The 13,081-nt window shown below is 31.6% G+C and overlaps 1 protein-coding gene across 1 annotated transcript; it reads right to left on the reverse strand.

Annotated features, from left to right (window-relative positions):
- Positions 1 to 10,964: 10,964 nt before the first annotated feature.
- LOC114396804 (CBL-interacting serine/threonine-protein kinase 14-like) lies at positions 10,965 to 12,789 on the reverse strand. The gene has a single exon (XM_028358974.1). The coding sequence runs from the start codon at positions 12,562 to 12,564 to the stop codon at positions 11,233 to 11,235; it is 1,332 nt and encodes a 443-aa protein (XP_028214775.1). The 5' UTR covers positions 12,565 to 12,789; the 3' UTR covers positions 10,965 to 11,232.
- Positions 12,790 to 13,081: the final 292 nt, after the last annotated feature.

Genomic DNA, 13,081 nt, shown 5'->3' on the forward strand with positions numbered 1-13,081 from the left:
TGCTTATTGTATCTCTTTCTCGGAATTTTGTTTTTCAAATTTTCAAAGCCTACTTTGGCAGTTTTACACAAATAGGAAATTTGTAGTGTCTTAAAACTGCTAAAACAGGAGGTATAAAAACAATGAGAAATATAGTTATGGAATAAGATCGGTAAAAAAATTGTTTAGAACTAAAAGTAAATTTCGAGAAAAAAATAATGGACCAAGATGGGTCAAAAAATGTTAAAATACTAAAAGTGAATTTTGTGAAAAGTAAGAAGTTAAAAACATAATTTACTAAAAAATTTAAACATTAATATCATAACAAACTAGTTTATGAAATAACAACTCGCGTAACTATTAGCTACCAATGGTAATAGTGTAATATTTGACGTCAAAAGACTAAAATTATTAACGGAGGAGGAACAATTCAGAAGATCGATCAAAAAATTTGATTAGAGATGTAAAAAAAAAAAAAGTTAAGGTCGAAGAGATAGAATTAAATCCTTATTTTTATTATAATTTCTTTTGAAATAAAATACATTAAAATAAAAATTTAAAGCATAGGCGTGCTAATATGACTGCTGATAATAATTACGGTTGAAATTGCACGATCTTAATGTTTCCTTTGTAGTCACATATTTATATTCACGCTTAAACAACAAGTGGCGTCTAATCATTGTTTCTCTTTGGGATTGCATGTGGAGGATCCTTACGTCTAATCTAAATCTAATGATTGATTCCTACGAGATCTGTTATGAAGAGATTGCGACCCATTATTGATATATGTATCAATTACATATTTTATAAAAGTATATTTAATATATATATTATGTATTCAAATTTATTTTGATATTAATGAGTTTCTTATTATTTATCACTTTAATTCAATCTATTATCAATTGTACAAATTCACAATAATATATTAACAAAAAATATAAATTCTTAAAACTAATAATAAGTGAATTAGACTAAACATTGTGAAAGTTTCATGAAATTACATAAATTCTCTTGCAACTTTTGACATTGACAACAATATTCTTTATAAAAAAAGCACAATATAAACAATTAAGGACAAAAGCGGATGGAAAGGGGTGGGCAGAGATCCGATCTCTCCTCCCTTAACATTTCTTTTATATATATAAAAGTTAATTAATGTAAAATAGTATAAAATTAGTTACTTATGTTATTATTATAATAATGATTAAGATTTTTTTAAGGTAATGATTAAAGTTACTTAGTGTAAAATTAGTAGTATTTGTTATTATTATTGTAATGGTTAATTAAGGTGATAATTAAAATAAAATTGTGTAAAATTAATTGGTGTTTATTTTTTTATGATAATGATTAAAATTATTATTATTTAAAATAAAAATTAGTTTCCTTTTTTTAAAAAAAACAGTAAATATTTATTAAAAAAGTATTACTTATTAAAAGTTGGATATTTAAATAATTATAAAGAAAGAAAAAAATTTAGTCCCCTCCTTAATAGGTTTCTGGATTTTTCCCAGGGTAAGGAGAGATAATATAATGTATTAAAGGTCCTCTACATAATGTTTTTAACAATTAAGAGAGGTTGGGATAGAAAAAGCAATAGGGTTTGTGTATTTTAATAAAACTCGATGAATGTGAGCGTAATTTATTTTAAAATAATTAAGTTTATGTTTCATCTTCTAAACTTTAAAGGAAATAACAAAAAAAAATTATTATTAGTTACAGGAAAATTTTGGATTCATAAAATGAAGAAAATATCACTTAATAAATATATTTATAATTACTCACCTAAAAATTTACATGCAAATAGAGTGAATCACTAATTTAATCATTAAAATCTTAATAGTTAGTTAAATTGGTTTTTAAAATCAACAAAATGATAAAACAGTTCCTAAATTTATAAATTACTAACCAATGGTCCCTAAAATTGCAATGGTCTATTAAATTAGGCTCCAAAATAATAATAAAAAATAGTTCTTAAAATTATAAATATTGAATTAGTTTAGTTCCTTTATTATTATTTGATATCATCTAGCATTGTTAAAAAGGTTGAATTGATGTGTTAAGTCCTTGAGTAATTGAGTTATAGCCAACTAGACACGTCGATATGTGATTGTCATATTCGACGAATGAAAATGTCTCAAACGCTGGTGGAATGATAATCTAATCTTCTCTTCCCAACGTTTAGTTTTTGCCTTAGTCTTCTGATTTGTTCATTGAGAAAATATAATAGTTAGTTTATTTTTATTTACCCATTGAGAAAATGTCATTACATTAACCCTTAAAATCATAACGTGAAACATGCATAATAAAATGAATGGACTCAACATTTCTAATCTCATTAAAAATAACTAAAAATATAATGCGATTTTAGCCGCCATTATCTGTAAATGAAATTGTTGGAATTGGTATCCTAACAAGGTCAACATCAATTTGATCAAAATGACCTAATTGGGATATTTTAAAAAATTAGAGAAACTAATTGGAATGCTTAAAAATTTAGGAATCAAATTAATGTATTTTAAATAATTTAGAGACTAAATTAATTATTAAACCTTAAAAAATAAACCAGTCATTTAGTCATCATTAAGTTTAGAATCACAAGTCTAAGATGTATATGAGTTGGCCTAAAACTTAAAGAGTATACTGTCATTCAGCTTAAAAGATCGTATAAAAAAAAACATGGCCGATATATGATTCAACCTAAAAGCGGAAAGGTACAATATCAAAATAAATTAGAACTTTTATTTAACATGAAATATATTAAAGGTAATAATTTTTTAGTCTGTATTTGCGTATCCATTCCATCCATCTGAATGTCAATCTAACTCTCCCTTCTTTCCAAGTTCTTTCATTGAAATGTGGGAGCATTTCAAACACTAATCAAAATCATCCGTCTCAAATGTTGTCACGTCATTTAATGATTACAGTTCATTAATAATAAATAATTAATAGTGTAATTAAGTCTCAACCATGATCTTTCATTTTAGGGTTAGTACTCAATTGTTCCATTTTGTTGAGTTCCATTTTTATAGCAAGCTATTAGGTAGCATAACTGGGTTATGTTTTGTTAGTTGTTAGTTTTCTGTTTTTGTACAACTAGCTTAGTAGTTTGTTAGTTTTTTGTTTTTTTTTTTTCTGTTACTTGTACAGCTGGCTTAGTAGTTTGTTAGCTTAGCTAGTTAGCTTTATATATCTAGTCCCTTTGTATTTTTGTGAGAGTGGAATAACGAGAATTTATGAGCACAATGCTCTTTCTCTTCCAAACTTATTTTCTTCACATGGTATCAGTTGAAATCTTCCCTTTCGTTGTGATCTTTGATTGATCCTTCTTGCAATCATTGTTGTTGTTGCACTTTCTTGGTCTTGAATCACAATTCTTCAAGCTTCTTCCTCGGTTAATCATAGCTGAAAATGCTGACCCAATTGCAAACAATGTTGTTGTTAATAATGCAGCTCTTAGAAACTTGATGAATCCCTATTATATTCATCCAAATGAGAATCCCGGTGTGGCGATTGTTGCTTATGTTCTCAATGGTGAAAATTACCACTCATGGTTGCGTGCTATGCTCCTTGCTTTGAAGACCAAGAAAAAGCTCAAATTTGTGGATGGTTCTTTGCCTCGTCTTGCTCTTAATGATCCCAATTTCACTCTATGGGATCATTGTAATACCTTGGTGGTTTCATGGGTTCATCATTCTCTTCATCCATAAATCTTGCAAACTATCATGTGGATGGAGAATGCATCGGATATCTGGAATACTTTCAAGAAATGTTATTATCAAGGAGATGTATTTCGAATCAGTGACTTACAAGAAGAAATTTATCTGCTTAAACAAAGTGATGCTAATATCACTACTTAGTTTACAAAATTGAAAGGTTTAATCCAATAATTGGACAACTTTTTCCCTATTCCTTCATGCACTTGTGTTGTTGTTTGTTCCTATGAACTTATTCCTATTGTTAAGAGTTACAGATAAGGTGATTATGTGATTAGATTGTTAAGGGGCCTCAATGAATAATACTCTACATTTAGGTCCAATATAATGATGATGGACCCCCTCCCTGATTTAGACAAAGTTTTTTCTATCCTTATTCAACAAGAGAGGCAATTGGTTATTCAATTTGATGATTCTAGAGTTTTTGCTCAATTGGATATCAACAACGGTACTTATGACAGAGGCAGAGGTCGTGGAGGCCATACATCTGGTGGAAAAGGTAGAGGCAGAAGCACAAAAATATGCACTTATTGTAACAAATCAAGTCATATGGTAGACACTTGCTACAAGAAACATGGTTACCCTCCTCACTTGCATAGAGGAGGTGCTATCAACCAGTATTCTATGGATGATCAAGAAATTAAAGATGATCTACAATCTCTAGGACAAAAAGAGGTATCTGCAGATGCTTCATCTGTAGCTTTCGCACCAGAGCAACATAAGGCTCTTCTTTCCTTGTTGCAGCAAACCTCTCAAGCCTCTCCCTCTCATGCCACTAATCAATTAGTTAGTTCTCATAAGAATGGTAATTCAGGTATAATTTGTGCTACTCTTCATGCTTATAGTTCCAATTTAAACTCTTAGGTTCTTGATAGTGGAGCTACTGATCATGTGTGTTTTTCCAAAACTAATTTTCAATGTCTCAAACAAATCGACCTATACTTGTTAAACTACCTGATGGATCTCAAATTCAAACCAACTTGGCAGGAACCATACATTTTAGTGATCAATTTTACCTTACTAATGTTTTGTATATTCCCTCTTTCACATTTAATTTGATTTCAGTTTCAAAACTAATTGCCAACCTTCATTGTTGTCTAAACTTTCACCCTACTGGTTGTTCCATTTAGGACAACTCCTCCTCGAGGATAATTGGAGCAACTGAATTGAGAGCTGGCTTATACATCCTATCTTCACCAATAACTCAGTTCTCCTATAATTGTAACATCTATACCATTCCTTCTAATAAATGCAATGTTTGGCATAATAGGTTAGGACATCTCTTTCATGATAAACTTGTCCAAATGAATAAATTGTACTCTTCCATTGATTGTACAATCTCTTGTAACCCTTGTGACACTTGTCATTTTGCAAAACAAAAAAGGTTGCCTTTTCTTGACAGCATCACTATTTCCTCACAATGTTTTGATTTGTTGCACATGGATATATGGGGTCTTTATGCTCACCCTTCATTGCTTGGTCATAAATATTTTCTTACCATTGTTGATGACAAAAGCAGATACACATGGATTATGTTGGACAAGTGGCCTCAAATATCTTAAAAAGGGGGGGGGGGGTTGAATTAAGATATCACAACTTATTTTCCCAATTAAAAATTCTATTTATCTTTCTATTTCAGTTATAAATTACCTTAATAATGAGTTTCTTAAATATTGATTCAAAAAGAACAGATTGAATATGAATATAAAACAATAATAAATAAAAGAGTTTAAGGGAAGAAAAAATGCAAACTCAGATTTATACTGGTTCGGCCACACCCTTGTGCCTACGTCCAGTCCCCAAGCAACCCGCTTAAGAGTTCGACTATCTTGTAAATTCCTTTTACAAGTTCTAAACACATAAGGACAACCCTTCCTTTGTGTTTAGAATTCTTTCACAACAAGAGACCCTCGGTCTCTTAATCCCTTTTCAGAATGAAGAAGAAGAAAAGAAGAAATCTCTCTTGAAAGAGATAGATCGAACAATTTGAGTACTCAAATAATTCCTTATTGAATCACAAGTAATTTGGCCAAGGAATTTGTAAGAGGATAAAACGATTTGCTTTTTAAGAGGATAAGACCTTTTTGTTCTGAAAAACTCTTGGCAAATTCGTGTCTCAAGCTACATATATATAGGCCTATGATAGCCATTCAAGAACCACACAAAAAGATGTGACTGTTGAGAATGTTTTCTGAAAAACTCCTCTGGTAATCGATTACAGTATATGTGTAATCGATTACAGGCTTTAAAATTTGAATTAAAACGTTCAGAAACTGCTGGTAATCGATTACCATATATGTGTAATCGATTACACAGTGCAAATTTTGAATTCAAATTTTAATAGCTGTTGTAAATCGTTTTTGGCCACTGGTAATCGATTACATCCTCTGGTAATCGATTACCAGAGAGTAAATCTGTTGAAAAACCTTTTTAACTTAGATTTCTTGGCCAAACCTTTTGCGACTTCAATTGGAATTCCCTTCCTATTTAATATACCCTTCCTAAGACTCTAGAGACTGTCTTGATCATTCATCTTGAATATCTTTGTCTTGAATAAATCTTTGAGAAGCATGTGATTCATGTAATCCTTTGGCATCATCAAAACATTTAGCTTGATCCTTTGTCTACAGATTATTTTTCTGAAATTAAAATCAGAAGTTTCAAACCATATTAAACAGTTTATATCTATGGTTGAAACTCAGTTTTCTGTTAAAGTTAAAGGCATTAGATCCGACAATGGCCCTGAATTTGCCTTGCAAAATTTCTATGGTTCTCAAGGTATTCTCCATCAAACTTCTTATGTGGAGACACCCCAACAAAATGAGGTTGTAGAGAGAAAACACCAACATCTTCTTGCTGTGGCTAGAGCATTACTTTTTCATGCCAATTTGCCTAAATTTTTTTGGACACAAGCTATCTCATTGGGTGTTCATATAATAAACAAATTGCCAACTAAATTTCTGAATCAAAAATCTCCACATGAGGTTCTGTTCAATTGCACACCATCCATCAACAATTTAAGAGTATTTGGATGTTTATGTTATGCCTCAACACTAAAGGCTAACAGAAAGAAGTTTGATGCCAGAGCAAGAAAATGTGTCTCTCTAGGTGTAAGATCAGGTGTCAAAGGTCATTTACTTTTTGATCTCAAAACAAGAGAACTTATTGTCTCCAGGGATGTTATTTTTTATGAAAATATATTTTCTTACTTGAATAGTCACTCACCACCATCTGTTGACTCCACACAACCTGTTAAGCCTGCTCCTTCATCATCTTATATGATTTTCTGCTTGATATGCCTCATCCACCAGACCCTTCCCCACCTGAGATACCAATATCAAACCCTCCACTTGATTCACACCATCAATCAGCCTTACCTCAACCATCTCCCAGCAGATCACAAAGACAGAAATAACTTCCTTCATACCTTAAAGACTACCACTGTTCTCTAACTTTTGCAACAACTCACAATTCAGTCTCTCCAGTTTCCTCTATCATCAGGTATTCTATTTCCAACTACATTTCTTACCACAAACTTTCACACCATCACAAATATTTCACACTTAATGTATCTTCACAATCTAAACCTACTAGTTTTAAGGAAGTTATATGTCATGAAAGTTGGAAACAAGCTATCCAATCTAAATTATCTTCTCCTATTAAGACTAACACTTGACAACTTACTCCTTTACCTCCCAATAAAAAGCCAATTGGCTAGCTATTAGCTGGCATAGCTATGTTTTGTTTTCTATTAGTTTTCTGTTTTTGTACAGCTAGCTTAGTAATTTGTTAGTTTTGTGTTTTTTTTTGTTACTTGTACAATTGACTTAGTAGTTTGTTAGTTTATCTAGTTAGCTTTATATATCTAGTCCCTTTGTATTTTTGTGAGAGTGGAATATTGAGAATTTATGAGCAGAATGCTCTTTCTCTTCCAAACTTATTCTCTTCACACATTTTGTCTTCTACACATTCATCGCAATTCACGTGAGATTCAATGCATGAGACGATTAGGATATTAAATGTCGGGACATTGATTATTTCTTAATATTAGGGAAACATGCTAGCATTTTTTTTTTACGTCGGTATGTTTCGTGTGCACTGTTCAATGTTCGAACACATTGCGGACAAAAATGTATTGCTTCATCCACTTCCTTCTCAAGTTGTTACAAGTTAGCCTAGCCTCTTGGTATAAATTTGTTTTCCACTTCATCAAAGAAATTGAAGTTATGACGTCCACTCAAGTACTATAAATAATTGATTTGAATCCCATCATGATTCATGAAAGCTAATTAAGGGTATTATATAAGGCATGAAATATGGTGCGAGGGACCCTTTCCTTTACCCCCAAACCATGCAACCATCGTTTTGTCAATAAGAATGATTGATGTCTGAAGATAGAACGCATCCACGTTTGTCTTCATTCTCTCTAATGTAAAGGCTCGGCCGTCCGATCTCTAACACTACAAAAAAAATCGTTATTTTTGCCGAAATATTTTCCACCAAAATATAATCTTGATTTTACATTTTTCCTGTTTAACGTGCACCATTGCCTAACCTCGAATGATTTCATTCATTTTGCCAACTTAGGAAAGTGGAATGACCAGTACCTTCTGTCTGCCTAAGCATTTTTATTTTATCTTAAAATAATTATTACTTTAAAAAAGTCTTGAAAAATATTTTTAATAGTATTTTTATTTATTAATATTTTACTTAAATATTTAGTTGTGGTTTAAACATAAAGTTTTAAAAGCTAAATTACACTTTTAGTCATTTATATGTTTTTTTATTTAGATTCAATTTGGTTATTTATCTTTTAATTTTGATTTAATTTGGTTCTTTCACTAGTTTAGAATTACCATTGTAAATAACTTTTGCATGATGATGATTAAAAATCACCACAAAATAATACTTCCAGGCTTAGACGAGTTTACCTAGCATAATTGAAAAAGTGATGACTTTTAGTTGTCACAATAATATTAAAAATTATAGAAATTAAAAGTCCCTTTGCAATGAATGTTAAAAAAATGTGCTCAATTTTTCAATTTTTCTCATAGGATCCATGAATCTTAAAATTGATTGAAGTTTATTTTAGATGAATGTGTTGCAATCAAAACACCTTAAATTACAACAAAAGAGATAAAAGACTAAAAGTGTAATAATTTAGCCAATTTTAAATAAGAAATTTATTTTTTAAGCAAATTTAATGTATCATATACCGAAATAATTTGTTTAAATAATAGAAAATTTATAGGAGTTTTTTTCCATGTAAAATAAAAGGATTTTAAATAATACTTAAAATGAAAGAATTTAAAAATATCTTCCTTCTTTTCATGATAAGGGGGAAAATAGATTAGATTTTCTGACTAGGGTTTATATGCCCAGTCTACATCAAGCCAAGTCAAACTAGACATTTTTAGAAAATAAACTAGGTCATGACTCCTATAAAAGTTTGCTAAATTAAAAGCTTAAATCCATTCAAAATATATTTTAGACCTAACATATTGACCTACTTAAGTAAATATAAATATTTATTTTTTGTTAATATTATTGTTATATTTTTTTATAATGTATTAAAACCATAAATTTATATGTCTTTTAAAATATTAAGCATATTAACATACATAAAAAGAAAACCAAGCCTATAAACTTATGCTCTATTTGGAGGCCTTATTGCAAAATAGTCTTTTAATTAAGTTATTGTGGAGGTCATGTTAGATCTGAAAAATAAGTTTGTATCATATGTTTAAGTTATACTCGATTCTTATAAAGTCTAACTACCTATTCTTGTCTCTATCTCGTGCCTTTAGTAGTAGTGATTTTAATTTTGAAAGTTTAGAATGTGTTTTACATAAAACTTTTTTCCTATTAGTGGATTAATTAGTCTATTTAGGGATATGTCCTATCTATTTAGTAGATTTAATATGAAATAGACTTTTAAATAAACTAACAAGTAAACTTTAAAAATGGACAGGGCAAATCTAAAAAACAATAGGCTATGCCCGATAATTGGTTAGATTTAATCATTGAACTTCTTTAAACAAATTAGTTGTACAAACTGTTCTTTTCATTTCCTAATCTTTCTACTTTTCAAACTAACTTTTTAATTTTTTTTCTTATTTAAAAATTGTCTAATGTTCACTTTTTGCAAAATTCTAATTCTAATCCTCAGACTTTTAAATAAATATTTAAAAATTACATATGATAAAAACTAAATTAATGTATTAATACAAAGAAATATATATATATATAAATTTGAATTATTTTATTAGAACAAGTATTTTAAGAATGAAAAATAATAATTGAAAAATTAAATTCAAACATATTTAAAATATTTTAGAATATCAAAACTCAGGAGCAACAAAATAAAATTTTAGCCATAATTACTAAAAAAAAGCAAAGAGTTTGAAGCATCAACAACTTTGGATTCCTGTTTCTTATATCTAGAAATTCAAGTGGATTATCAAACTTTATTCTTATCTTTTTTCATGGTGAATATAACTCAAGTGATCATGACTGTTAACTCATAGATACTGTACTTAAAAGTAAGATTTACAAAATTGTGATTTTTTTTGTAAATTTTTGTCAATAAGATATATTATAATAGAAAAGAGTGTTAAGAGAATATCTCAGTCACATTGTATAATAAGTTGAAATGTTTCACAAAATTTTAAAATCAATTTTAATGCTATTGGTTATGTACAGTAAGGAATTAAACTAAATAAAGTTTAAATAAAATAATATAATATCCATGTTCACTCTCTCGTTAGAGGGAAAAAACTTATACCGAACCCAAACCAGGAACGATTCAAGGAATTAAATATTATTTTATTTTATTTTTTTACTATGTTTTGTTCACCTATTTGTGACTATAATTAGTAAAACAGATATTTTATCTTATAAATAAGACTATTTTCCCTAATAATTACTAGTATTAAAATTTTAAATTAAATTATTATTGTTTTTTTAAAAGCAAATTAAATTATTATTATTCAACCGAAAGATTGAAAAAAAAAATATTTGATTCTATTAATGAATCTTAAACTGAGTAGTCACTATCTTCTTTTGCTGAATTCTTAAACTGAGTTGTCTTTTTTTGCTGAATTCTTAAACTGAGGTGTCTTTTTTTGCTGAATTCTTAAACTGAGTTGTCACTACTTTTTCTTAAGGAAATAGTTCTAACTTACATATTAAACAGCCAACTTAACTATGTTTTTACCTTCCGTAAAAAAAAAAAACCATGTTTTCACCTGACAAGAATTCATTACATGAGAGTACAGTACATAAGTATTAATTCTGCTTTATTCACATAAATTCACAGTAGTAAAATTTATTGCAAAGATTATCTAATAAATTAAACTTATGAAAAAGAGTCCAAAAGTATCTTTAAATTTTAGTAGTATTAAACATGTTCATTTCTTCACTATATACTTATATAAGTTCCTTAAAACATTACCTAAACCTTCACCAATCCATAAAAACAATGGTTTACGGTTGTTACCCAAAACAAAAAACATAGATACCAAATTATATTCTATAGAAATCACCGAGAGACCGGCTCTTCCAATTCACTTGCCAATTCAAGAAGCAGTGGCCGCAGTTTATCTTTCCAAAACTGCCCCCCAAACCCCCCTCCCTTTTCACTTCTTTTCATTTCAACCACCACCAGCTCATCGGTTAATTGGTAAACCACAACAATACCAATCAAATTACCATCCTGCCCTTCTAGCTTTGCTCCACCACCATTCTTCTCCCTTCTCACCACCACCCTTCCCTCCTCCGTCATTGCCTCCACTCTCTCCATAATTTTCTCTGGCACCACTGTCGAAACAACCCGTTCGACCAAATTCGATCCGGTCGGGTCCTCAAAAAGACCCGACATATCCAACCCGGTTGAGAAAGAAATTAAGTCGAAAGCATTCAAAGACTTGAATCCGGTTCGACCTAATTGCTTTTCACACTCACTCTCCTTGACCAAAACCCGGTTGAACCGATACTCGCCATCTGCATTGAACCACGTGTCCTTATAGATCTCATCGACGGTTATCCTTGTCTTGGGATTTGTGTCCAAAAGTCGTGATAAGAGGAATCTCAGATCATGTGATATCCACCTCGGGAACCGGAATTGACCGCGGTAAATCTTCCTATACAGAACGGAGGGATTGTAGTCATTGAAGGGTAAATAGCCAGCAATGAGCGCGAACAAAACGACGCCGCACGACCAAAGATCCACCTTGGCGCCATCGTAGCCTCTCTTCGCAAGAATCTCGGGCGCCACGTAGGTAGGGGTTCCACAAACCGTGTGCAACAGCCCGTCGGGTCGGATCTGACCCGTGACCGCACTCAACCCGAAATCGGAGACCTTAAGGTTCCCATCCTCGTCGAGTAAGAGGTTGTCGAGCTTGAGGTCGCGGTGGAAGACGCCGCGGGAGTGGCAGTGCTTCACGGCGGAGATCAGCTGCCGGAAGTAAAATCTGGCGGTTTCCTCCGTGAGCCGTCCCTTCCCGGCGACCTCGTGGAAGAGCTCCCCGCCGGCGGCGAACTCCATGACGAAGTAGATTTTTGTTTTGGTCGCGAGTACTTCGAAGAGGTTAATGATGTTGGGGTGGTGGAGGCGGCGCATGATGGAGATCTCGCGCTCCACGTTGGCGGCGAAGCCTCCGTTCAGGACCTTGTTCTTGCTCACGGCCTTCAACGCCACGCTCTGGTGCGTGTCGTCCACGCTCGTCGCGTGGTACACCTTCGCGAATGCGCCAACTCCCAGCAACCTTCGCAACTCGTACTTCCCGAACAAAACGACGCCGGACGGAACCTCCTCGTCGTTTGTTGTCGTTGCGAATTCTGTTGCAACGGTGTCGTTCTGCGCCTCTCGCATGGTTCGGTTCAGGTGACGAGTTGTTGAAGGAATATGAAGTGAAATGGATTTGGGTTTGGCGCAATTATTGGATATTGGAGATTTTCTGAAGGGATTTGCATAAATCTTATCTAATAAGGAACTTCAAGACTCAAGAGCCACTAAAAGGAAATGAGTGGAGTTGAAGTGTGTTTGGGACAAAGAAAAAGAGGAGCAATCGATGTGGTCTTGTCGAGTCTCTAAAGAGTATGGCTATTTAAAGATGCTGGCCACCATTTCCGTGAAGGAGACAATTGCCTTATTTTTTTTATAGCAATATATTTCTTCCTACTCATTATAATTGTTGATTAAGAAAAAAATATTTATTCTAAAATAATTATTATTTTAATTTTTTAATGTAATATTAATTACTTTATTTCAATTATATCTCTTGTGTACTAGGACATTGATTAAGAAAATATTTATTAAGAAGAACATAAGAGAGCCTAAAACAATCATGAAGAACATAATTTTATATATTCTAATAAAAATCTCTCTT

This window comes from Glycine soja, chromosome 18, assembly GCF_004193775.1.
Source record: "Glycine soja cultivar W05 chromosome 18, ASM419377v2, whole genome shotgun sequence".
NCBI classification, from domain to species: Eukaryota; Viridiplantae; Streptophyta; class Magnoliopsida; order Fabales; family Fabaceae; genus Glycine; species Glycine soja.

Coding starts and splice junctions, on each gene's coding strand:
- LOC114396804 (XM_028358974.1), bottom strand. CDS start 12,564: ATGCGAGAGGCGCAGAACGACACCGTTGCAACAGAATTCGCAACGACA.